This window comes from Arvicanthis niloticus, chromosome 13 (genome assembly GCF_011762505.2).
Source record: "Arvicanthis niloticus isolate mArvNil1 chromosome 13, mArvNil1.pat.X, whole genome shotgun sequence".
Taxonomy (NCBI): domain Eukaryota; kingdom Metazoa; phylum Chordata; class Mammalia; order Rodentia; family Muridae; genus Arvicanthis; species Arvicanthis niloticus.
Window position 1 is genome coordinate 31,980,236 of NC_047670.1, and position 27,884 is coordinate 32,008,119.

Genomic DNA, 27,884 nt, shown 5'->3' on the forward strand with positions numbered 1-27,884 from the left:
GTGGGGGATGGGGAACTGGGAATAGCCACTAGAAAGTCCCAGATGCCAGAGCACCCAAGAGGTTCCCAAGACCCAACAGGGATGACATTAGCTGAAATACCCAACAAAGGGGATAGAAAACTAACTAGTAGAGACCATATCCAGTGGATAGGCACAGCCCCCGGTTGAGGGATGGGGCCACCCACCTCAAAAATATTAATCCAGAATTCCTCCTGTCAAAAGGAAATGCAGGGACAAAGTGGAGCAGAGAATGACGGAAAGGACATTCAGAGACTGCCTCACCTATAGATCCATCCCTTCTGCAGACACCAAACCTGCATGCTACTGCTGATGCCCAGAAGTGCTTGCTGACAGAAGCCTGGTATAGCGGTCCCGAGAGGCTGTGCCAGAGTCTGACCAATACAGATGAGGATGCACACAGTCAACCATTGGACTAAGTGTGGGGACCCCAATGGAGGAGTTAGGGGAAGGACTGAGGAGCTGAAGAGGTTAGCAACTCCATGGGAAGAACAATAATATCAACCAACCAGACTCCCCAGAGCTCCCAGGGACTAAATCACCAACCAAAGAGTACACATGGAGGGATCCATGGCTCCAGCTGCATATGTAGCAGAGGATGGCCTTGTCGGGCACCAATGGGAGGGGAGGCCCTTGGTCCTGTGGAAGCGTGTAGAAGAATACTAGGGCTCTGATGCTGGAAGGGGTGGGTAGGAGGGGAAGCACCCCCATAGAAGCAGAGGGGATGGGGGAGGGGATGGGGGGTTAACTGGGAAGAGAAATAACATTTGAAATGTAAATAAAATAACCAATAAAAAAGCTTTTTAAAATCATCCAAATAAGAATGAGAAATAAAACTATAAATGTCAATTTCCCAGAAACAAAGAAAAATGTGAAAGTCCAACCCACAACCCACAACCAAGGATGGGCTGCCAAGTCCAGAGAAGGTGAATGACATCCACAAGGCTGAGCAGATGCCCAGCCTGGCCACTTCTCATCCAGCAAGAGAAAGAAGTGACACGAAAGGAGAAAACAGAAAATTACATGTATAAAAAGCCATAAAATCACATTTATTTATAGAAGCATGCCTCTGAGCACTGCAGTGAGCAGTCAGTACAGCAGCCAGGCACAAGGCGAGCATGAAGAGCAGAATAATCACACGGCGAAAGAGAGATGATGTGTATGCTATAAAGAAAGGTTTCTTTAGAATCTCTTCTGCTGGGAGCTGGAGTACAGCAGTTTTCAACCTGTGGGCCGTGATCTCTTTGGCAGTCGTGGGGGCGACTGACCTTTTCACAAGGATCACCTAAGACCACTAGAAAACACAGATATTTGTGATTCACAGCAGTAGAATCATACTGTAGAAAATTACAGTTCAGAAGTAGCAAAGAAAATAATGTTATGGTTGGGGGTCAACACAACACAAGGAACTGTATTAAAGGGCTGCAGCATTAGGAAGGTTAAAAACCACAGCTATAGTGAAACCACCTAAAATAGATAGATAGATAGATAGATAGATAGATAGATAGATAGATAGATAGATAGATAACTTATTAAAAGGTAAAATTATAGATAGAAAAGTAATCCGTGGTCATTTATTAAAAGGTAAAGAACACAGGGATAGAAAATTGGTCAGAGGTACTTTGGGGTGAAAGTATTCTGAGGGTGACTGGGTTATGATGGCGGAGTGTCATCTAAGTATCTGTTAAAGTTAAGGAGTACAAACGACTAGGAACTAATCTCACCTACGTAATTTTCAAGCTCAAAAGGGAAATGTGAGCTAAGGCTGGAAAGTAGTGAAGAATCGGCTCCAGCATATCAAAACGTCCACTGCAGACAGACGCAGTCCAAAAACACACCAGGACTCGGAAAGAAATTTAGCAGGCAACGTTTGAAATTCAGAGAGACTTAGTTGGTTTATTTTTATGATTTATTTACTTATTTTATTTCTGAGTACACTGTATCTGTCTTCAGACACACACCAAGAGAAGGCATCAGAGCCCATTACACATGATCATGAGCCACCATGATGTTGCTGGGAGTTGAACTCAGGACCTCTGGAAGAGCAGTCAGTCTTCCAGACCGTTCTGGAAGCAGACCGCTGAGCCATGTCTCCAACCCCAAGATGTAGTTCTTAATATACTGTGCTGAGTAGCATTCTGGAAGCAAAGAAAAACTGGACCTCTATTTTTCATCAAAATAAGTTCAAGGTGAATCCTCTCTGAATTAAAGAATGGGCACATTTAAAACATAATCTAAAACAACAGAAAGAGAATTCTTCTAGAACCATAGAATTATAAACCTTACTATGACACAGAAGTTTTGAAGCCATCGAATAAGTATAAAAGTAAACAACTTCTCCAAGTGTGTATCGTCTGCTCTCATGAGTTTGAAACCCTTCGTGTTGTATTGAATATGTGTGATTAATTTTCAAATCCAGAAATGATTTTTATCTACTTTGAACCAGCCGTGTAATTTGTAGTCCACCATAAAAATATACTGTTCAAGAAGTGTCTGATTCTCATGAGTCACACAGATGAGAATCAAATTACACACCTGGATCCAAGTCTTAGTCCTGTACCTGATGGATACATAAGAGGGCCTTTATACAGCATCCGGCTAGTATGACTCTCTCCAGGCCATGGCAGAATTAATTGTTTCGAAATGTCTAAGTTTCAGGTGCTATATAAAGGTGCCATTTTGCACACCAAGATATAAAAATTTTCATTTTTCAAAAGTAATTAAAGTTGGCCACCATTTAATTAATCTGAATCAGTAAGGGTCATTTAGGTCTCTCAACACCTGATCACAGACCTAAATGTGGTGGTATACATCTTTAGTTCCAGCACTTGGCAGGCCAGATGATTCCTGGAGTTCTGGCATAGCCTGATCTACACGGTGAGTTCCAAGGGAACCTAAACTGAAGTGAGATCTCAACTCCAACAAGCAGCACCTGACCACAATTCCTCTGTACTCAAAGGTCAAGTTCATGGCATACATCCTTGCTTTGAAAGGACTGTTTCTTCTCCAGAGACCTCACCCTCATCTCCATCAACTGAAGTGCCCTGTTACGAAGACAGTTCAAATCCCACTCATTTCAAAGCCCTCTGAAATGCAACCTGCCCTATTATATATACACATGCTCAGCAAGGTAACAAAGTGATAAGGGAAAACAAAGGCAGATTGTCCAACTTAAAAAGTTATTTATTAAACAAGTTAAATACAACTAAAAGTATATTTAAAAGTCCAGCATTATTGGATCCCTTTTGAAATATTTACTCTGAGATCAAGAACGGAGTCAAACACTTAGTAACAAAAGAAATGATAAAACTGAATATATATGAAAATATCTTTTAACACAGAACCTGGAAAATTCAGAAAACCAAAAACCAAAAATCAAAACCAAAACATACAACCATACACATTGTTAAAATATGAAACCAAAGCAGGGCACATGTATTTTAAACTGCTGCTGGTATACTCCAGTGTGGGCCAAATTATCTATGTCCAAGCTAGTAAACAACAAATAAAGACACCTTTTCAAAGTATCATGTTTTGTAACACAGAGTAACTTTTGTCATTTTGCTTTTCTGATATAGATTCTCATGTATCTCAGGGTGGCCTTGAATGATCTCCGAGCTCTGTCTCCCAACTGCTGGAATTACAGGCATGCACAACCATGCCTGGCTTTTATATACAGAGTAATTTCAGAAAGAACAGTTGTTACGTGTGTAAACTGTCCACTTACAGCAAAACATATTTTACATATGAACACATTCACTTGCACTTAATGGAAGACAAAACAAAACATAATTTAGACATCTTGATTTGAGAATAATGTTGGATCTGCTACATTGCAACATCACAATCACCAAATGTACTATCAAAAGATAGTTACTTTAAATTTTTTAAAAAATAATTTCTTTCAAAACTTTTTGTACTTTAGGGTAAAAAGAAATATAAGATTCTTTGCTCATAAATGACGGTGCTTAGTTTCAATGGCTAACACAAAAAGCAGTCGAGAGGCATCGAGTCCTACAGAAAAGCCTCTCTCTCCAGCAATTCCAAGTTGTCTTATTCAGCACTCATGGGAACGCTGGGTACCACAGATCTGGCAGTTGTTCCTGTTGAAAATGTCCTTCTGCCTATGACATGAAAGGCTTTCAAGTATACCTGACTTTGGCAGTCCATAGGAGACTAACATCTGAATGGGCCTGCAGTGGATATGAAGGCTTTTATAAAAAGTCATTCTGTGTTTTCAGAATGGGGGGCGGAACAGTTCGTCCCAAACCAAAACACTCATTCCTATTTAAATCCCAGTTATACAAACAACAGACATCAAATGCAGAACTTCAGTCTGAGAGTGACGGGGAGCGCACGGACCTGCCACTGGCAGGGCTGGAGAAGGCAAAAGGCTCCTTGTCCTTGTCCTTGCTGTCATGCTTGTGCTTGTGTTTGTGTTTGTGCTTGTGCTTCTTCTTCTTCTTCTTGTGCTCATGGTGATGGTGGTGATGGTGCTCACTGTGTCGGGAGGACAGAGACTCCTTAGCAAACACCGAGAGCGGAGCAGCCACCATGGAATGCATGCCCATCTCCAAGGGCTGCTCTTTACCTTCAGGACGAAAACACTGAATGAGTTTTTGTTGACAGTAAGGAAGGACAGTCTTCCTCAGAGGAAGCTGATGGTAGTCTCATGGAGTATACAACAGCCAACTAGTCTAACAAAACTGCCAGCATCTTGGCCAGAAGCCAACTATTTTAAGTCCATCTGGCCTATAAAAAATTATAACATGCTAATATATAAGCAAACTGTCCTTTGAATGTTAATATTTTGTATTATGATTCAACAATCACTTCCTATGTGCTATACACTAAAATCTATACTGGCCAATGAAAATATACCTCCTTCCAATACTTCTCTACCCTGAGAAGAGGGCACTACTTTATTGGGTCACTTAGAAAATTATTCATACACAAATATGCTATGCTAGTTACTGATAATGGTATCTTAGTGAAAATTAAACGCTTCTTTAGTTCCTTAGATTAATTCTGGGAATAGCCAGGTAAAGGTAAACTCTTCTGGAAGACTCAGTACACACAGTAAAGACACAGAAAGTACAGAGGGTATGAGGACAAACATTCCTAAAGACAGAGTCACGTCAGAAGAAAAGACAGAAACTGAAACTTGGGAGCCCATGTTCTAGATCATACTGTCTGGTTAGCCTCTAGTATGTACTGTTTTGTGTCTAAAAACTGACTCAGTGTCCTCAAGGGCTCCCTTCAGTTCTAATAACCTGTTGACCAAGGAAACTGTAACAAAATGTGCTATTATGTCATCTTAATTTCCTTCTTAAATGCCTTAAATATGCTCCCCAGGCTAGAAGTATGCAAAACCAGACTCATTATCTTACAAAACCAAGCCAGGTAACAGGGAAAAGAAACAATGTGAGCAACATGAGCAACGTGAGCCACGTGAGCAACTGAGTTTCCAGCTCAGGGCCGCATCCTGCACCCACTGTTGGCAACCGCCTACACTAACTGGCTGACTATCTGCACTTCTCAGAGCCTCCGGCCTGAGCTGCAAAGGTCTCACCATCCCTCCTAAACACTGGCCAAGCTGCTCGGATTTTAGAAAAGCCAATGGTTATCCTGGAAGTTGTGCTTCTGAGCAGAGGCAAAGACCAAATGGATGCCTGTGGATTTACTCTTTTCCAGGGAATACCTCCAACCACTTTGAAGGTGAATCCATCTTTACCTGCAGGCCCCATAGCTCAGAGCAGGATACCCTACCCACAAATCTTAAATTTTGCTTGACTTTTATGAGAACATGGGAAGTTAAGCAGCTTTAAGAACCTGAGTGGCAGGATCAACGGCTCCTGTGACAAAGCCCTGAGTCCAGTGACACTCTGAGTAATCCACAGTGAATTAATACATCTAGATCCTGAATATCTACAATAGTTAACCTTGCAAAAAAGGTCAACTGGATATTGGCACTTCCAAATGAAGATACACAGCACCGAAAAACCTGCGTCCAATTATGTGTCTAGACAGGACTGTAATTCTACCAAAGTTACAAGGAACTCTATTGTATTAACTTCACCATATATAAACACCTGGAAACTACAGATAAAAATATGACTAACATATATTGTAGGGTGGAGGGAGAGAAGCTATGGACTGGAGTATAAATTTAAAAAGGTAACGGACAAAAGGATTGCTGTGGACTTCCTGTGGCCACTGAGGTAACAAATGCACTTTAACAGAAACAGAGCCCCAGAGAGGCTCAGCATGGCTCCACAGCAGGATTTTAAGCTGACAAAACGCTTTCAGTGATTTGAAATACCTTCTCTATTTTAGATATTGAGACACACATAATTCAAAATCCTGTAAGATATTCATTTGTGTTATGCACAAGATATTCTGAATTGTTCTGCCCAATGTAAACCCTTGTTGTTAAACAAACAAACAAGCTGTAGTCAACATAACAGATGTGAGACAAACAAATGTACTTAATGAAAGCCTAACTTGCAAGCTCTGCAGATCATTTAATAAGAACGCTTAGGAAACGTTCAACAATCTGCTAATTTTATTGATTTCATTTATATTAGGTATATGTTCATATTTAATACAAAGTGTATAGTTTGTTAGAAAGTACATGAATTCTGCTCTTTGGTTTTTTAGATTAAATAAAAAATAAGATGTTGAAATACATCATTGTAATTTAAAGATTAAACAAACAAACAAACAAATCAGTCTGTTTTTCATCTTGAGTTCCAAAAGGAAGATCTCTAGGGAAAGCATACAAGCTTTTAAAACAAATTGTTTTAATTTTAAAGTAAGATTTCAAGTACTAGACTTGTGTTTTCTGAATTATGCAAGAAGGCATTACATAACCAATCAGCCTGAGCAAGGCAGCTGCAGGACTCCTCTTCCCTCAGAAATAACTAGGGAGCTCCATCTGCTCCACCATCACCCCTGTCCCCTCTGCTCCTCATCCCTGCCATCACTAAATAAACCCAGGAGACAGTCCTGGTGCCTCTAACCTTGCAGTGGACGAAAGGGGGCTCAGTGCCCAGAGGGAGGCTTTATGATGCTCAAACCTGTCATCATGGAACCACGTGGCCCTCCTTCCTGCCTATTCTCCTTCCCTCGGGACAGGGGAAGGGAAAGGGAGTGGATCAAAGGACCACTCTCACACCTCTCCTTGGTTTATCCCATGGCCTCACCTACCACCTCCACAAAATCATACACATTTAACACATCTTTTTTACCCCCATATACAGGAAGACGGGCGTGTGTGTGCGCGTATATAAGTGTATATGTGGGCATATATATGTGGGCATGTATATGCATATGTACCTGAAGCTGTGTGTTCCTCCTACACATGTGTGTGTAGGAGGAGTTAAAAGTGTAACATCACTGTCCTCTACTCATAAAATATGCATCTCCCCTTCAGCTCCCTTAAAGCAGCATCTTTTGTTTCCATCTCTCCTAGATGAGGTCTGTAACACATTTCTGTTCTTGAATATCATCTGGGTCCTTGGCTTTAAGTCACTAAGATATATGAGATGTCACTTCACTGTGTGAGCAGAGGAAGCAAGGGACCCACACTCTGAACCTGAGGAAACAACACACAAGTAAAGAGACACTGCTAAAATTAGACAACAAAAGGAAGTCAAAGGGATACAACTAGGAAAGGAAGAAGTCAAAATAATCACTATTTGCAGATGATATGAGAGTATACTTAAGTGACCCCAAAGTGTCCACCAGAGAACTCCTAAACCTGATAAACAACTTCAACAAAGTGGCTGGATATAAAATTAATTCAAACAAATCAGTAGCCTTCCTCTACTCAAAGGATAAACAGGCTGAGAAAGAAATTAGGGAAATGACACCCTTCACAATAGTCACAAATAATATAAAATAGCTTGGTGTGAATCTAACCAAGCAAGTGAAAGATCTTTATGACAAGAACTTCAAGTCTCTGAAGAAAGAAATCAAAGATCTCAGAAGATGGAAAGATCTCCCATTCTCTCGGATTGGCAGGATAAATATAGTAAAAATGGCCGTCTTGCCGAAAGCAATCTACAGACTCAATGCAATCCCCAACAAAATTCCAACTCAATTCTTCATAGAGATAGAAAGAGCAATTTGCAAATTCATTTGGAAATAAAAAACTCAAGATAGCGAAAACTATTCTCAACAACAAAAGAACTTCTGGGGGAATCACCATCCCTGACCTAAAGTTGTACTACAGAACAATAGTGATTAAAAACTGCATGGTACTGGTACAGAGACAGCTAGGAAGATCAATGGAATAGAATGGAAGACCCAGAAATAAAGCCACACATCTATGGTCACTTGATCTTTGAAAAGGAGCTAAAACCGTCCAGTGGAAAAAGGACAGCATTTTCAACAAATGGTGCTGGTTCAACTGGAGGTCAGCATGTAGAAGAATGCAAATCAATCCATTCTTATCCCCTTGTACAAAGCTCAAGTCCAACTGGATAAAGGACCTTCACATAAAACCAGATACAATGAAACTAATAGAAGAGAAGGTGGGGAACACCCTCGAATACTTAGGCACAGGGGAAAAGTTCCTGAACAATGAACCAATGGCTTATGCTCTAAGATCAAGAATTGACAAATATCCAATATATACAAAAAACTCAAGAAATCAGACTCCAGACAACCAAATAACCCTATTAAAAATGGGGTACAGAGCTAAACAAAGAATTCTCAACTGAGGAAGCTCAAATGGCCAAGAAGCACCTAAAGAAATATTCAACATCCTTAGTCATTAGGGAAATGCAAATCAAAACAACCCTGAGATCCACCCCACACCAGTCAGAATGGCTAAGATCAAAAACTCAGGTGATAGCAGATGCTGGCGAAAATGTGGAGAAAGAGTAACATTCTTTCATTGTTGGTGGGATTGCAAGCTGGTACAACCACTCTGGAAATCAGTCTGGCAGTTCCTCAGAAAATTGGACATAGCATTCATTACCTGAGGACGCAACTATACCACTCCTGGGCATATACCCGAAAGATGCTCCAACATATAACAAGGACATATGCTCCACTATGTTCATAGCAGCCTTATTTATAATAGCTAGAAGCTGAAAGGAACCCAGATGTCCTTCAACGGAGGAATGGATACACAAAATGTGGTACATTTACACAATGGAGTACTACTCAGCTATAAAAAACAATGAATTCACGAAATTCTTAGGCAAATGGATGGAACTAGAAAATGTCATCCTGAGTGAGGTAACCCAATCACAAAAGAACACACATGGTATTCACTCACTGATAAATGGATATTAGCCCAAAAGCTCGAAATACCCAAGATACAATTCACAGACCACATGAAGCTCATGAAGAAGGAAGACCAAGTGTGGATGCCTCGGTCCTACTTAGAAGGAATAATAAAATATTCAAGGGAGCAAATATGGAGACAAAGTGTGGGACAGAAACTAAAGGAGGGGCTGTCTGGAGACTGCTCCACCTGGGTATCCATCCCATGTGCAGTCACCAAAGGCAGATGCTGATGTGGATGCCAGGAAGTGCAGGCTGACCGGAGCCTGATACAGCTGTCTCCTTAGAGGTCTACCAGATTCTGACATATACAGAGGCAGATGCTCACAGTTAACCATTGAACTGAGCATGCGGTTCTCAATGGAGGAGTTAGAGAGAAGACTAAAGAAGCTGAAGGGGTTTGAGGCCCCATAGGGAGAGCAACAATACCAACCAACCAGAGCTCCCAGGATCTAAACCACCAGCCTGGGAGCACATAGGGAGGGACCCATGGCTCCAACTGTATACGTAGGGGAGGATGGCCTTGTTGGGCATAGGTGGGAGAGGAGGTCCTTGGTCCTGTGAAGGCTGGATGCCTCAGTGTGGGGGAATTCGAGGGCAGGAGGTGGGAGTGGGTGGGTGGATGTGGGTACATCTTCATAGAAGCAGGAGGAAGGAGATGGGATGGGGATTTCTGGGTGGGAGGGAAATGGGGAAAAGGGTTAACATCTGAAATGTAAATAAAATATCCAATTAAAAAAAAAGAAACAGTAAAAAAAATACTGCTAAAGGACCTTATTGGAGAAGAGCTGCAAGTACTAGATTTTATATGCAGTCTCTCCATTTCTAGTCAACTAGAGCAAACATTTTTAATACGTTTTAGCAAGCATGAATAAAAGAGAACTGAGCTGGACGTGCCCCACAGAGCACACATGTGCTCCTTACTCTCAAGCCTGCGATGGAAGGGAGGCCACAGCTTCCCTCGTCACTCTTTTCTCAGGATCCTCGCTGAGCCACAGAGCAATCGTGTTCCCACACACAGCCAGCTCTGATGGGAAGCAGAGACTCCCCTTTACCTCCAGCTTACTTGATCCCAAAAGATGACTGTGAGTGATGATCCTACAGGAACAGTGTCACATCAGCTAGGAGTGACACTTGTACTCTTTGGGGCCAGCAGAATGGCTCAGCGGCTGACAAGTGCTTACCACTAAGCCTGACAACCTGAGTTTGATCCCAGAACCCATGAGGCGGAAGGAGAGGACTGAATCCTGCAAACTGTCCTCTCCATGTGCACTGTGACCTAAGTGCACCCACAGTCACACAAATAAATAACTGCCCAAATGAGAAAGGTACTTCTATTGCTTATTTGTAGTCTGTTAAAGAGCTTTTCTTATGTTTGGAAAAGTTACGTTTTTTCCAGTTAATCAATGTATTAGAAAAAAAGCTATATTTGAAATTCAAAACACACACACACACATACACACAAACACACGAAGGAGTGGGGGTGGGGGTGGGGAAGGGGAAGGACAAAAAGAGAGGGTAGAAAAGTAAGAAATGAGGAAATGGGAGAAGGAGCCAAAGAAACAATCCTCCAAGCCCTTCACTCATGGAAATACAAGGCAAAGTCCAGCTGGATTCCTTGTGAAACATGTGTGAATCTACTACAATAAATGTACATACCTCACAAAAATCTTTCAGCAGACAACAATCTACATTTTTAACACTGAAGTATTCTGGGCTGTTGCTTTTGGCTGAAGTCTACTTATTAATCACAGTTGGTCCCTGAGTTCCTTCCTCAAATCAATAAGCATTATTTTTCTGTTTATATCATACAAAAACATTACATTACCAAAGCAAAACCCACCCACGGAACATAAGCAGAAGGTTTACTAATGACTTTGGAAAACCCAGTCTTCAGAAGGGACTTTGCTTATGTGGCTTTCTTTCTTACTCCTTTTCCTTAAACGTCTGAAAACCATAATCTTTGTTTCCTGGTAGCTCACAGCATCTGACAGGTGCTATTTATTTGGACTCTCATCTTTGCTTGATTAGCAACTGAGGAACACAATAAGCAGGAGACCGTGCAAAATGGATGGGTAAGCACAGCTGAGCTGAACTACTTACGCAAGTCTAGTCAGCATGGAGTAACGTGAACTTTGGGGTGGTGGGGGGGGGTGGGATTCAGAGGACAACATCAACATCCTTCCATTGTGTGGGTTCTGAGGATCTAATTCAGCTGTCAGGCTTGGCAGAACCCATTTTTCCCATGAGCCATCTTGACAGCCCTGTATGGAATACTCTAAACACAAGTCTAACCCTGAATTTTCATCAATGAACCAGCAATCCTGAGTGCTGGGTGATCTATCTGTGGATTATCAAAGGGACGGTGACAGATTATAAGGTTTACATTGAAGTTAACTTCTGACTGCAAGGCAAGAGCAAGTGATTTCATCATTACAACGGCTAATTACAACATAATGAAGAATAATTTTCTTCTTCATTATTTTTTGTTATTTATAAATTTTCTATAACACAAACACAAACTTCTGAAACAGATAAACTAATCTGAAAGTCTTTAAGTTACATAATATAAAACTAATATATTGCAAGAAAACTAAGTTCTCCATTTTCCCAGTATTTTTAAATGATAAATTAACTCTGAATTTAGACTTTCTTGAGACAAGACAAACAAACAAACAAACAAACACAACCAAGTGCACCTGCTCCCTTTCGAGTCAGCTCCATACTCCACTGGGGCTTGGGGGCTGGTGTAACGTCAGAGCCCAGTGAATGCTGGGGCATTAAGGAAGACCTGGAGCTGGAGGGTCGGTACTTGGAGAGCCCTAAAAGATCAAAACGGGGAAATAGAGTTCTTTGTTTCCTAAAAGCAGAAAAAAAGTTTAACAGGTTTCACACGTTACCTTTAAAACCAGAAATAGTTCAACTCTAGTAAAAGTCTAACCGTAAGCGGAATACAGTCTGAAGGCTACTAAAGATCACAGTCATCTGATCCTTTGTCTACTGCCGCAGAGAAAATTCACACTTGAAAGACAATAAACTTGAAAGACTTGCTGAACACAATAATTAGAACCCATACTCTGCTACAGGAGCTACTTCATACATGTTATTATTTATTTGACATTTGCATATAGTTTGCAAAATTTCCTAAAAGCATTTCAATTATCAAACTTTTTGATGTATTCAGATACATCAAAAAAAAAAAAAAACTTAGATGTTACAAATGCATTTAAAATAAGTAGTTTTAATGGTCTAACATAAACAGGATATTAGAATCTAAGTCAGATTCTAGTCCCAAAAGTATGAACAAACAAGCATGGTAAGAGCAGCACTAGAGTTTCCCATCTTCTCCAAGGTCATCATGTATCAGCACCTTTAACTGATTTTACATGTGCTCCTGTGTCTTTTGTCCTTTACAGTCTGTTGTTAGCGGTTCAGCCCTTTGTTTTCTGTTCTGCATGGCAGTAGAGATTGACCCCTCAAGACTAGGCTGATCAATAGTAAAACCAGAAGTACCCAGATCAACAGGAGCATAAATTGCAACACATATTTCTAAAGAAATACGGAAAGCAAGGCAGCATAAATCCTTCTCCCAAAGATCCTAACTCCTCAACTACTGGACTCAGGACACTGAAGCACCTAAAATGTTAACTCGTAAACACGATGAGCGGCCTTAAATATGCTATGAATAAGTAGACGGAGAAACTCAGCAACACAGAGAAGAAAGGTGGAAAATAGAAATATGAATTTTTTTAAAAAGTGGCAATGTAGAAAAAAAATTCAGGAAAGAAATTAAGATTCGAGAAAAAAGCTGGAAATGACAAAAACTGAATTAAATAAAAACTACAGTGGCATTTTAACTAACAACAAATTAACTAAGCAGAGGAATGAATAATGGGAAAGGTCCCGCTGCAGGCAGAGCCTTAAACCTGACTATAACTCCTAAGACCCACATGGTGAAAAGGAGAGAGCTGACTTATTATTATTTATTATTATTATTATTATTATTATTTTATGAGTACACTGTAGCTGTCTTCAGACACACCAGAAGAGAGTGTCAGGTCAGGACTATGGTGTGTGTTTGTGTGTTTGTGTGTGCATGAGTGAGCATTCTTTTTTGAGACAGGGGCTTCTCTAGGTAGTCCTGGCTGTCCTGGAGCTCGTTCTACTGACCAGGCTAGCCTTGAACTCAGAAATCCACTTACCTCTGCCTCTAGAGTGTCAGGATTAAAGGCATGTTGCCCATTTTAGGATTTTAAAATAATCAGGAAAAAAAAAAAAAGCAAATGTATTCAAGAATGAAAAAAAAAAACAAAATTTAAACTCATAATTAAAAAAAAAAGAAATGCTAAAAAATAACTCTAAGCTGAGAAAATGGCTCAGTCCATAAAATACTTGTTTTGTAGGCAGGAGGACCTCAGTTTGGACCACCAAACCCCATGTTTAAAAAGAAAACATGGGCACAGCAGTGCATGCTTTTATTCTAGCAATGGCTAGACAGGAGGTGGGGACAGGAGGATCCCTAGAAGCTCACTGTTTCAACAAAAGGTAGCCAGTGACTGAAGAGTGACACCCACAGCTATGATCTCCATACACACATGCACCCACACATGAACACATACATACACACTTACACACACACACACAAAACAGCATGAAACAGACCTAAATTTATCATCTCGTAGTTATTACAAAAATGGCACAACCAACAAAAAATAGGGTAGTGGAGAAATAAATACATGAAAATCTATGATGTCAAATTATATGGAACAGACCAAAACAAACAAACAAACAGCCATTATGGAAAACACTGACTCTAGTTAAAACAAACAAACAAACAAAACCAAAAAAACTATTTTAAATGTAACTACAGTCCTATTTAAGAGTAAACAAAGCTTGGTGGTGGAGGTTCATGCCTTTTATTTCAGCACTAGGGAGGCAGAGGCAAATGGCTCTCTGTGAGTTCGAGGCTAGCCTGGTCTACAGAGCTAGTTCCAGGACAGCTGAGCTATAAAAAGAAACCCTGTCTCCTGTCTCAAGAAAACCAAAAGGGGGAAAAAAAGAGTAAATAAAATATTTTGTTATGACAAATATCTTACACAAACCTGAATTTTTTTTAGGGGGAGGGTGAGACAAGGCCTCACTATATAGCTCTGGCAGGCCTGGAACTATGTAGAGAACAAATATAATACACAAATTTATTAGTGTGTATGCACGTGTGTGTGCGTGTGCATGCAAGCATGCCATACACAGATGCAAGTCAGGGAACTTGGGGAGGTCGGTTCTCTCTTTCTACCTTTGCAGGGTGGCAGGCATTCAACTCAGAGGCTTGCACAACCCACTGTACCATCCAGCCAAACCTCCAAAAAGCACTTTCTACAATTTATTATTTTGTCAATGTAAATTACACTGATATAATTCAAGAATTTTATATTGGCTTCTCAATATTACATTTGCTTGCTTAAAAACAAAGTAAGAGACCTTAGAATGAATCTATGTGAACACTGCCCACCTCCCCCAGGGCCACGGTGCGTGGTCCTTACCTGGCGTGGACGGCCTCTCAAGCATGTTCAGATGATGGGAGATGAAGGCCTGACTATCGTGAACAGTATCCATATCAACCTCCTCCTCATCCTGAGAACCTGAAAACTAGAGCACACACAGAAGAGCAGAGTCATAGCGTTACTCTATGTTCAGATATTATCTTTAAGGACAAGTGGAAGAGAGGCCAAAGAATAGACCGGCTATGATCTTAAAAGGAAAAACAGCGTCTTCTCTTCAGAAGGTACTATAACAAAAATTGGGTGGTCCAGCCTCCAAAAGCAGCTGATAAAGTGTTTTTGTGAGCCAGGCATGGTGGTGCACTCCTTTAATCCTAGCACTTGGCAGGCAGAGGTAAGTGACGTCTGAGTTTGAGGCTACCCTGGTTTACAAAGCAAGTTCCAAGAGAGCCAGGACTACAAAGAGAAAACTTGTCTTGAAAAACCAACCAACCAAGATGGGAGCGAGGACTATAAGCCCCAATTCCCACCTTAGGACACACTATGCATTTACAGTAAATGTGGTAATATCCCAGATAACTTCAGGTAAATCACAAAGGGAATCTGAGTTTCAGGGGTAAGCACTAGTAGTGAATGGCCAGAACAATCTGGTCTGAATCCTGCTGAAAACAGAAGGCTGCAGGAGGGCAGACACTGTGTCATGAAAATCATTTCTGGAATATTCGTTTTTACAGTGAAATGATTCACACATGTTCTTTTTACAGAGTCTGGGAATTTACAATGCAGAGCTAGAAAGAAAAGGCTTTCTAAAGACAAACCCCACAAATATAAAAACATATAAAATGGAATGGAATGCACCGTCTCTTCCCAAATCACCAGGTTATTCCTCCAGTCTTGGTTTTCACTCTAAACCATTTACAGCAGCAACTTAAAGACACGCTCTCTAGCCCACCAGCCGCCGTCACACATGCAGACGGGGCAGCCTCATGTGTAACCGGCTCTGCACCATGCACACAAGAAATCCTAGGAGCCAAAAGAGCCTCACATCACCACACAAGTTGACATGAGCTGGGGTTAAACGGGCAGTGGCCTGAGCCTAGAGAACTGACTGAGTCCCAGAAGACTTCTTGTTGGATACTGTTACACAGTGAGGCTCTGTCTTTTGTACTAAGGTGACACTCACAGGGTTCTGAAATCCAGCTAGCTGAGCGTGACAGCCTGGATTACTCGCAGAGTCCTGGTTGCCTACTCCGGCTTCTGGAATTATGGTAGGATTCAAGACAGCTTTCTTCTCTTTTAGGTTAAGAACAAGCCCAAGCTCTGGCAAGGGTAAACAAGAGGGTCTACTGAGGCCAAAGAGCGTGAAGTACAAGTCCACAGCACCACAGCGTAACCTCCAGTCATGTGCAGTACCTAAGAGGCAGATAAAAATCAATGTCACTAATCACCACGCCATCATTCTTAAAAAATCAATTTCAGAAATTATAAAAACTATTGAGTGAGTGCGTGTTGAATACTGAGCATGTGCACAGCTGTGGTGGTGGGGTGTGGAAGCCAGGGGCAAATGTGCAAGAGTCATTGTTTCTTTCAGGCATGTGGATTTTAAAGGGCAAACTTAAACTATCAGGCTACTGGCATGATACAATTGTGCATGATTTTTCTAACATATAATTCTAACTATGACAAATCTTTGAAATTAAACATAAAGCAATTTCTTATATAAGGTTCATTCTATCCAGAGGTTAAGTCTGGCTTCCTGGTCATGTTCAATTTCTTCCAAAACCATCTTGTAATCTTAAGTATCATTCCTTGTGTCCAAAAAACTCTTCCCAAGAGGTAATAAGAGAATTCTTTATAATTTGTTATGTCTGCCTCAATTTTGGGAGCTATTACGGTCAGTCACAAATTCTTATTAATATTTGACATGGCAATTCTGTGCAGAAGATTTACTGCTGAATAATTCTTTATTTAAGTCTCTGAAGTTTGTGCTTATCCCTTAGATCTAAGTAAAAGAGGCAATGATGCCTTCGAAGCAACAAGAGAGTAAAACATTAAAACTGTACACACAGTAACAATCACATGTGAGTAGGGAAAGCTAACAACCACCAACTAACAGCACCTTACTTCAGAGTGGTTTACATGGTATTTTCGGATATTTGCTCTATTTTTTAAAGCAAAGGCCGCCCACTTTCATTGTACCTCTTCAAAATAGCTAAACCAGTTCATTCCCTATGGCTACTGCACTTTTATTATAAAATGAGAAGAGTAGTCTTTAACATTTCAGTATCAGTAAATTAAGTAAAAATTAAAACATTAGAATTTAGTACTCATGATTCAGTGAGTTAGCCATGGGCTAGCACGGTAAGGTTTTTCAGTATTCAGGAGAGGAGATAAAGTAGCATACTCAAAAATGTTAAGTATTGGGGCTGGAGAGATGGCTCAGTGGTTAAGAGTACCAACTGTTCTACCATAGGTCCTGAGTTCAATTCCCAGCAACCACATGGTGGCTCACAACCATCTGAAATGGGATTCGATGCCCTCTTCTGGTGTGTCTGAAGACAGTGACAGTGTACTCACATATATAAAATAAATAAATAATTTTTAAAAAATGTTAAGTATTAGAAAATAAAAAATTAAGTATTAGAGTAAATATCCACTGGTGTCCATCAACTTGCAACAACTGTTTAAGCAAAATAATTTCAGCCTAGCTTTTGACTAAACTTTTCAACCAAAAGCAGTATTATAATTTCAAATTAAGAGATACAACAAAAAATTGTCTTTCAATATATATGACATTTATAAGTTCACAGATTTAGTAACCCAATTGAATAAAAATGATTTACAAATAAGTGGCTACTAAGGCTGCTGAACTAAGCAAGAGCTTGACTTTGATTCCCCAACCTCTGTTGGGGAATCAAAGAAATTCAATTTCACACAAAGAAATTCATTTCACACAAAGCTCAAAGATATGGGAATCATAGCACTGAGCGCTTAACGTGAGGCAGACACCTGCTTTACAAACACCAAGTTATTATCTTTCTCTCTCTGGTTGCAGAAACATGTTTCACTCCTTGCATCTTGGAAATGGCTGAGTTTGGACTAGTTACACTGAGCTGGGTCTGACCTCAGCACACCCACCGGCTCAAGAGCTAGTGCTCCTCCACACTCTGCTTCTCCTCCCTCATCTCACTGAAAATCAGGATGGGAACTCACACTATGGTAAATGGCACGCCCTCGGAGATGTACAACAGCATGCAGTCTCTACGACTGCAGGCTGTTACTTATTCTACAGTTACTCACTGCATGGGAAAGTCAAAAAGAAACAAGTTATCTCTGAACAAGGCCTCTAGAAGGCCATGGACAAGAGGTGGCCATGAAGGCCTGTGTTTATAGCCCTTTAACTACCTAAAACACTTGTAAAACTAGTATGTTTCCTTTCCATATGGAACAAAGTGAACACATCCTTAACAAATAACCTCAATGTGACAATATGACAGCCTGTTTAAAGAGGGATGATGGGAGGAGGCGCTACAATTTGTCACATAGTTACACACGAGGACCTGAGTTTAATCCCAGCGCCCATATAAAAGCTAGGCATGGGGACAAGCCCCTGTAACTGCTACACTAGGGAGTTGGAAACAGATACCATGGCACCCTCTGGCCAGCCAGTCTAGCCAATTAGTAAGCTCCAGGTCACAAATGTTCATGCATGCATATTTTCACTTTCTCTCTCTCTGTCATATCTTTGAAAATCTGATGTAAAATGAAAATAAGTAATAATTTTTAAAAAGTCACTGGTATCTTCAAACCAGACCAATGACTCATTAAAATGACCAAGTGAGGATGTGTGGACAAAGAGGTGTACTGTGGGCACACTGCATTAGTTTCCATGATCAGATGTTTTCTATGTTTTGTTTTGTTTATTTTTGTTATTTTTGTTTGTGTTTTTTATTTTCTTTTATGGGGAGGTTGCAAGGATGGAGAGCGGATACGAGGAGGCAGGGGATGAGAGGGACTGGGGTGCATAATGTAAAACCCGCAAAGAATCAATAAAAAGTTAAAAAAGAAAGCCATTGCTCTCTTACCAGAATTCATCAGCTTCCAGAGCTGATCTACCAGGGCTTCATTGCACAAAGGAGACTCCATGTTCTTTGTAAATGGTGGATTTTTAGTCAACATGTTTAGAATCTTATGCCTGTAAGAATAAAAACTAAATAAATGAATTTTTACTGACCATTTGCTGATTGGTACTATCACTAAGAAACACCACAGAGAAAATCAAAAGCTTCCTCCTTTCCCATTATGTCTAATTTTATGTTTAGTTCCATTTCTAAACACTTTATGCTGAATCCTAAATGTTCATCATGTGTTCCCTCACTAAAATGACTTATGGATTTATTTTCAATTATCTGAACTGTATGACAAGGTCTTCTAGAAACTGACTATATAACCTCAACTACCACATTCTTTTCTTTGGGGGAAAGAGAAAGGTTCAAGGTTTCTCTTTAAATATTTTCATTCTTTATGAGGTCCATTTTTAAAACCCATAAAAACAATGTTTATGCTTAGAACAGGGCAGCAAAATGCTAATGACCTGGACAGAGACAGATACCGGAGTCTCTAGGTCTTAGCAACAGAGATTCTTCAGTGCTTAGCAGTTCTACAGTGTTTACTCAAATGAGTGGTAAGAGAATAGTAGCAATGAGAACGAAGGAGATACGTCATACGAAATGTATAAAAAGTAAATTAAAAACAAGAAAGAAACACAAAACTCCTAAGAAACTAAAACTCCATTTGCAGGGCATCATGGTGTGCACCTGCAGGCCAAGTTCTGGAAGCAGAGGCCAGCCTGGACTATAGAATACAACTGCCTCAAAGAGAGCAAGACAAAATCAAGACCAATGAGCTAAATGAATTAAAACACACAGCCAGGCATGGTGGCACACACTTTTTAATCACAGCGCTCAGGCAGCAGAGCCAGGCAGATCTCTGTAAGTCTGAGGCCAGTCTGGTCTACAGAGTGAGACACTGTCTAAAACAAAAAACAAAAACAACAACAAAAATACCACTAAGAAAGCAATCACTGTGTGGTAACACTTTTATCCTGTGACCATTCATTGCCATGATGACTTTCTAAAAAATGTGAACTAAAAAAAAGTTTATATTTATTTTGTGTGGGGTTGTGTGCCATGCCATGTGTGCAAGGTCAGAAGACAGCTTGCACAAGTCAGTTCTCATCTTCTGCCATGGGGTAAGCACGCCTTTAAATATATTTTCCGTCCAGACTGTAAACATGGCCCTTGCCATTTGAATGAGCCAAAATAGCTCAAAAACTATATTTCAAAAGCACTGGTACAGATACAATGTGTAATAACTTCATTCAGTTATTATATATCAATATGTATAGCAATGTATCAGTTATATATCAATGTGTAATATAGTAACAACAACCAAGACAATCTGCCCAATGTGCTCTCTGAAACAGATTTTAAATAAATAATATTTAAAACAAACTCTGAAAAATAGAGATGTTAATTTTTTGTTTATATAAATTGAAAACAAAAGGTTAAACTTAAATTGCATTTACAGCTTCTGATTTTACATGCTACCAAAGACTTTTAAGTGCATACTCCATCTTAGACATAGTAATAAGGCTCTACTTCTTGCTCTGGACTTTAAAATGGGAAGCTATCAGATATTTTTTCTGCATTTCAACTTAGTATCACTCACAAGAACAGATTATTCAAACTGCAATATAAATCACAAATCAAGAACATTAAAATCTTTAAAGCTCATATAAAAATGTGTATAATAAGCATTATTTAAGACACTGAAATATACAGTTACCAACCAAGAAGTCTCTGTTATCAAATGCCCAGGCTCTTGAGCAGACTGCTCCCACCTCAAGGCATTCCAAAGATCAGCAGGCAGTTGATGTCTTTTTAGAAGAACATTATCTGCCAAGTGATATGTAAATGGGAACAAGGCATTTAATTTAATGTCTCTAGGTCTACATCCTTGCCCAGAGCTGAAATGGCTATGAGTTCTTCGTTCTTCTTCAACTCTAAAATTCTGACCTATGAAGTCAGAATGTCCAATCAAATAAAAACCTGAGTGTCAGCTATGCCAACTTCAAAGAAGGACAGAAAGAAATGATTACAAAAAACAAACCAAACATCAAAAAAAAAAAAAAAAAAAAACCCAGCAGGAATAAAAGCAGTTACCAGAGGTAAGCACAAATACAATGGCAGATGGCAGGTCAAGACTGCGGCTCCTTTAGCTTCTAAAGATTCTAAAAAAAATATCAACCCTAATAAGACCTAAGGTTTTGAATGAAATTTAAAAAAACAAAGGGAGCCAGTGATGTGGCTCCATGCGTCCATGTCCTCTGACCTCTACATGCATGCTGGGGTACATGTGCATGCATACATATAGACAAAAAAAATAAATGCAATAAAATATGTTAAATAATCAAAACAAGGAGATGCCCTGAAATAAGTTCCCAAATGACACAAAAGTAGTGAAATCAATTATAAATTGGGACACACAAGTAATTATTCCTACTCACTTACTGTAAACTATTATAAAATTTTAACTCAAAACAAAATAGTTAAAATGAAGAGAAACTATTAATAATATGATTTCAAAATGTTTTTCTAAAATCAAATAAGAAAAAAAGGCTTTAAAATGTATAACCTATATTTTAGAAAATCTTTCCCATGTACGTCTTTCCTGTGTATAATTTTTTGCCATGATCTAATCCATTTCAGGTCTATAATCAAGATATTAAATACATAAACTAACCTCACATAGGGGACAGGGTCAGTCTGAATCATATTAAGTAGCCATTGAAGTTCTTCATAACTCCTGTCCACTGAAAATAAAAATCAGTAAGTATTTATACGGATAAATAACAAGTCAAATAACAAGTGATAAGCAGAGAATTAAATAAGAAGAATTCTTAGCTGGATTGTCATGGAGTTGAAGGATCTAATTAAGCAATTAAAATTCATTTTTAAAACTTTGTATGCTCTAGGCCAGTAGTAACTTTCACAAGCATAATGCCATATGTAACCATGACCAAAACAGTACCCAGTATACATTTAGCCAAACATCAATACAAAATAGTACCAAAAAATAGTGTCCAGTATATAGTTCATACTAAAATTCTACCAAACACTAATATATCATAAAGCAAATTCTAATCATTAAAAGTCCTAAATTAGACACAATTAGTTGGACAAAATCTGCCCACCTTTTTAGATGCTTAAATCCCATAGAGGCTTGACACAATAGTAACAAATATAAACAAAAGGAGTTTCTGCCCACACAGCTCCTTCCACTAAGATGCAAGGCAGTCAGCAAGGCAGTCACAGACACACGTTAAGACTGTCTTTCACCTTGTCAGCGTAAGTTTAAAAATTGAAAAAATTGAAAAGCTGTAGTTACATAATCTTATACACAAGAGTTCTTGGTCTTTCATCTTCTAAATGAGCACTAATATTTTAACCTATAAAATTCATGGTTCATACATAAGCACCATTCACTTTTTAAAATTATTCTTATTAGTTCAGTATTCGTTTGGAAACACATTCGTATTCTATTTCATCTTGGGTAGTATTAACTCATGAATTGCTCCTATTTCTGAGGCACATATGCTTTATCTATCTTAGAAAAGAATGTTAGGCATACTAAGAAATGACTCTGAGCTCTGAGCTCGTTAAGTCTAGATTTTAAGTTGGCAAATCATCACAACAGATATAGATACCAGAACTGTATGTTTATTTCTTGTCAAATAATTCACTTAATAAAAAAAAAATCACATTTCTATCATCTCTCAAATAAAAGAACATAAAAATGACAGTTCTTTCAACGTCAAGTCAAATACACACATATAACTATAATGTGATTACTAACTGTTCTCTTTGCTTTCCGTCTGTAGGCATTTCTGTTGAAATGTATAAAACTTAAAAAGACATATACATGTTTCTAGTTCACATACAACCTATAATTCCTGTGGAACTTCCCATCTCCTTTTATCCTATTCAGAGTTCAATATACTTTAACTTCTTTATTCTCCCAATATTTCCATTACAAGTTGGGCTTTTAGATGTATGTTATACTTACGTATTTCTATTACCTGCATATAACTATTAAACAATTATTTCTGAAATACACAGAGACTTTTAGCACAAGTTTAGCAGGCACATAGGCTTAAAGTGATCACAAAGGCATGGCCAGCTATCACTGATTTCTTCATTTTATACACTAACTCTCTTAATTATTATTTTGATTCACATATATTCCATCTGAAAATTTTCTTTGGGAGCACTTGCTGCTCTTGTGGAGAACTACAGGTCAGCCCCTGGCACCCTTCTCAGGCTACTCACAATGACCTTTAACTGCAGGGGATCTGAATACATCTCTTGGCCTCGGTGGGAATCTGCATTGTGTATGTGTGTAACACAGGCAAAAACAAACAAACAAACAAACAAACAAAAACAAAAAAATCCAAAAAAAAACAAAAAACAAGCAAACAAACAAAAAAAACCCAAAAAACCTTTTTATTGAGATAGGACCTCACTATATAACCTAGTTGGCCTGGAACTGCTACAGGCTGGTCTCTAACTCTCTCAAATCCTCCAGCCTCTGCCTCCCAAGTGCTAAGACTAACAGCATGTACAACCACTTCTGGCCCAAAATAAAATCTTTGGGAAAAAAAAAAAAAAAACATTATGCAAGAACTTCAAATGTGACTAATTCCCTAAAAGCTCTATGTGACAGCTGGCAAGCAGAGAATCTAAAACTCACACAGCTGTGTTATTTACTGTCTTTTTGCATTTATAATCTGAAACTGGAGACTATACTATCTTTTTTGCAGAATGAATCATAAAGCAAAGTGGAATTAGAAAGAAATCTTAGTACAGGTGAAAATCAGGAGTAGGTGTAAGCTTCAACAGTCCCACATACTATCTTTGTACTCTCTACAACACCATGGTGCTGATCTATCTAGGAAGCTAATCAAAAAATTACAATTGCAGAAGAAGGTAGCTCATGTCAGTTGAATTTACACTTTTCAGAGTATCCTACTGTGTCCTGTGCTATTTTTCCAACCTCTATTTTATTTAGTGCCATACTTTTTATTTCTTTAAATTTGAGGCCTAAGCTAATTTTCCTGACCAAAGTTACTGTCTCGTGCTTTGTTTGCACAGTTACAAATTTTTATATACTTGTAAGATATTTCCTTGAATCCCTAAGTATTTTCCCAAAATCTCTTATTTCTAAAAACAACAAAAGATTGAATTTGTGAAATTTGCTGTCGTCTCCCAGGAGTTAAAAACATTTACAATTTTATTTTTTTACTGTTGATACCAAACCAACCAAATGTCAGTGAGCCAAGAATTTAACAGTAAAGACTAATGTGTATGAAAATGTCCCTGTGAGAGCTACTGCTTTATATGTTAAATAAAAGGTAATTAAAAACAAGTTGAATCCTATAGTGCCTACACTACAGAGATGCAGAAAGCGCTTTCCGACATCTCTTTCTAAACTGAAACAAGCACCACCCGACAGCATTACCTTTAGTGTAATCAACAACGGCTTCCAGAGCTGCTATCCTGATGTCCACAAAGTGGCCATACTCAGCGTAGGATTTGAAAAGAGATGCGTCACTCGGCACATGTCCATTCTTCTGAAGCACCCTTATGGCTCTCAAGCAACTAGTGAGAAAAAAGTTAATTACTTCCTCTGAAATATGAACCAAATCTGTTACCTAGGTACTATAGAGACTCATTTGTCAACCAATTAAAAATCCTCATTTATCGGGGCTAGAGACGTGGCTCGGCAGTTAGGAACACTGCCTGCTCTTCCAGAGGACACAGACTTGATTCTCAGTTCCCACATAGTGACTCACAACTGTCTCTAACTCCAGTCCTACGAGTTCTGATGCCCACATGCACAGACATACATGCAGACAAAACACTCAAACACATAAAATCAAATAAAAATAAACACCTTATAATTTGAACACACATCCAATTATGTAATGTTTAATTTTTCTGATACATTTTTAATATTAATATCTAAATAATATGAAAATAAATTTCAAAATGTTTGAAAACTCAGATCCACATATATGTTAACAGAAACATACTTCAGAAAAAAGAACTTAGCAATATGAATATAGTTTAAACACAGTACTTTGTCCAGAAATTCTATATTCATTCATGATAAAAAATGGTAGACTAGGGCTGGAGAGATGGCTCAGAGATTAAGAGCACTGACTGTTCTTCCAGAGGACCTGAGTTCAATTCCCAGCAACCACATGGTGGCTCAGAACCATCTGTAATGGAATCCTTTGCCCTCTTCTGGTGTGTCTGAAGACAGAGACAGTATACTCATATACATGAAAAAAATATATCTTAAAAAAAAAATGGTAGACTAGCTGGGCATGGTGACGCAAGCTTTAATCCCTGCACTTGGCTGGAGGAGCTGGGGTGGGGGAGGGGGAACAGAGGGAGGTGGATCTCTGCATTTGAGTCCAACCTGGTCTACAGAGTGAGTTCCAGGACAGCCCAAAGGCATAGTGAGACCCTGTCTCAAAAAACAAAAACAAACAAAATACAATAAAATGAAAATTAAAAAATAAAAATAGGAAGACTAAAGTGGCAGTGCACTTCAGCACTTGGGAGGTGGAGGCAGGAGATCTTAGTTCAAGGTGGCCCTTGGCCACACAGGCAGACCTACATGTGAGCCTGTCTCAAAACCCATAATGGGGTTGTTTACACAATAGTGACTGGTATAAAAAGTGACCCTAACATCATCAAAATAATGATTAAGAAGACTTTCTCGGATCAGTGAGACCGCTCTGCAGGTGAAGGTACGTGACATATATAAGCCTGGGAGACTGAGTTTCATCCTGAGCCCACCCACATAGAGGTGAAAAAGAGGATCCACTCCACAAAGCTCTTCTCTGACCCCACACATGCATCCCAGCACAGGTGGTTTCCTACCGTGTGTGTGTGTGTGTGTAAATACAAAATCAACTACTCTTTAGAAGAGGAGACCATGATGGAGATTGATTATAAAACTCTGTGTGTGTGTGTGTGTGTGTGTGTGTGTGTGTGTGTGTGTGTGTAAATACAAAATCATCTACTCTTTAGAAAAGGAGATCATGATGGAAATTGATTATAAAACTACACATAGTATTATAAATTTTAAAAATTCCACTACAAAGGGGAAACTTTCACGGATATTTTACAAATATTAACAATTTATCTGGAAATGATACTATCAGAAAATTTAAACTTTATTTTTACTTTAATTTTTCCCAATTTAATCTAGCAGAAATAAATAATCTTAAAGAAGCAGCAAAGAACTGAGAGACACCTGACAGTGATAGTATGTCTATAACTTGGGAGAAGTTTTTCCATATTCAAAAATCGGGTTATTTCCTCAAGAATTAGTCGCACATCAGGATTTAAGTTATCCAAAGTTCTGACTTCATTATTCACACTGACAGCAGGTGTAACAGAGTTAGCCAGGGCATCAATCATTTCTGCACGGTAATAGTTATCTGAAAACTAAGAATAATTAAAAGAAGATAATTAAGCCTTTTCATAACACATATAACTTTAAATAACATAACACATATAACTTTAAATCATTTCAGTTCAGAAGAGCACATCTTTAGAATGCAAAGCCCTGAGTTGATCACCAAGGAACGCACGTGTGCACTTGTGCGCGCGCACACACACACAAAGTGAAATCATGTATGTAGCAGCAAGGTTTCTAGGAAATACAACCTGTCCTTTGTATAGAATTATTCTTTGGAAAACAATAAAAATGCTGCATTCATCAGCGACCTATCAGAATATTACACACTCACTGTGTAAGATCTTTCTACAGTTACCCAACCGAACCATCTAGTATTATAGTCCAAGAAAGAAAAAAGAAAAAAACCAAAAGATTATATTCCACTAGGAGCTAGAGGGATGGATCAGTGGAGACGGTGCTTGCCATCAAGTATGAGGAGCTGAGCTTAGGTGCCCAGTATTCATATAAAAGCCAGGCAGGGATGGGAGCCCACACATATGCCTAGTACTCGGGCAGACAGAATTCCCCAAGCTGCCAGCTCACTAGATTAGCCAAAACTGGCAAGCTCTAGATTCAAGTGAAAGATAATTTCCCAATACATAAAGTGAGAACAATCAAGAGAGTCACTTAAGCCAGATAGTGTTGGTACAGGTAGACAGATCTCTTAAGAGTTTGAGGCTAGCCTGGTCTACAGAGTGAGTTCCAGGACAACCAGAAACCTGTCTCAGAAAAAAAGAAACCAAGAAATGAAGAAAGTCACCTGAGATTAACCCAGGGCTCTGCATGCAGAAGCACGCATGTGCAACCCCATATCCAGGTGCTCTTAAGACATATGTGCACACCACAGACAAATACACACAAAAAAATCAAAACCATTACAGTCCACAAATCCTGGTATCAATATAAAGCTTCCAATCAACCAACTAGCTCTCTACCTTAAAGTATGAACATTCAATATCTAAAGATCACCACAGAATTGAGGACATTAAAAAAAAAAAGGCAGAGGGCTGGAGAGAGAGCTCAGAGGCCTCAGTGTTTAAGAGAATTTACTGCTCTTATAGAGAACTTAAGTTTGGTTCCCAGAACCCAAGTGGAGGCTTACAACCACCTCTAAATACAGGCGCAGGGGATCTGTTGCTCTCTTCTGGCCTCTGTGGGCTCCTGCACATGGTACATATACAGAGAAGCTGCACACACATATCCATATAGAATAAAAAAAAAAAAAGAAGAAGAAGAAGAAGAAAGTAAGAAAAAAGAGGGACAGAAAGAGAAAGAAACAAATCAGTCAACTTGGAGAAAACGAACTTGGGCAAAAGATGTATTTCAAAGAACAGAACATCCCAGTACAGGATCAAAATATCTAAACTATCAGTAACATCATATTCTTTCCAAAAGCATAACACTATTTTAAAAAAGAAACAAGCACAGAATCATGACAACAGCTGCTGTTTAACTTACACTTAATTTACATTCCTC

General features: G+C 39.1%; 1 protein-coding gene across 3 annotated transcripts in view; it reads right to left on the minus strand.

Moving 5' to 3' along the window:
- Positions 1 to 1,887: 1,887 nt before the first annotated feature.
- The window catches only part of Taf2 (TATA-box binding protein associated factor 2), a 55,842-nt gene continuing 29,845 nt past the window's right edge, over positions 1,888 to 27,884 (minus strand). For 2 of the 3 annotated variants that reach the window (XM_076911359.1, XM_076911361.1), the window contains 8 exons: positions 26,202 to 26,395; positions 24,393 to 24,532; positions 21,618 to 21,687; positions 18,899 to 19,008; positions 15,997 to 16,226; positions 14,856 to 14,961; positions 12,015 to 12,137; positions 1,888 to 4,609 (listed from right to left, as the gene is read on the minus strand). In XM_076911359.1, the coding sequence (XP_076767474.1) occupies positions 4,350 to 4,609; positions 12,015 to 12,137; positions 14,856 to 14,961; positions 15,997 to 16,226; positions 18,899 to 19,008; positions 21,618 to 21,687; positions 24,393 to 24,532; positions 26,202 to 26,395 (1,233 nt within the window). In that variant the 3' untranslated portion in view covers positions 1,888 to 4,349. Of the gene's footprint in view, positions 4,610 to 12,014; positions 12,176 to 14,855; positions 14,962 to 15,996; positions 16,227 to 18,898; positions 19,009 to 21,617; positions 21,688 to 24,392; positions 24,533 to 26,201; positions 26,396 to 27,884 lie in introns of those variants that run through there. The other variant, XM_076911360.1, reaches the window with a different exon arrangement.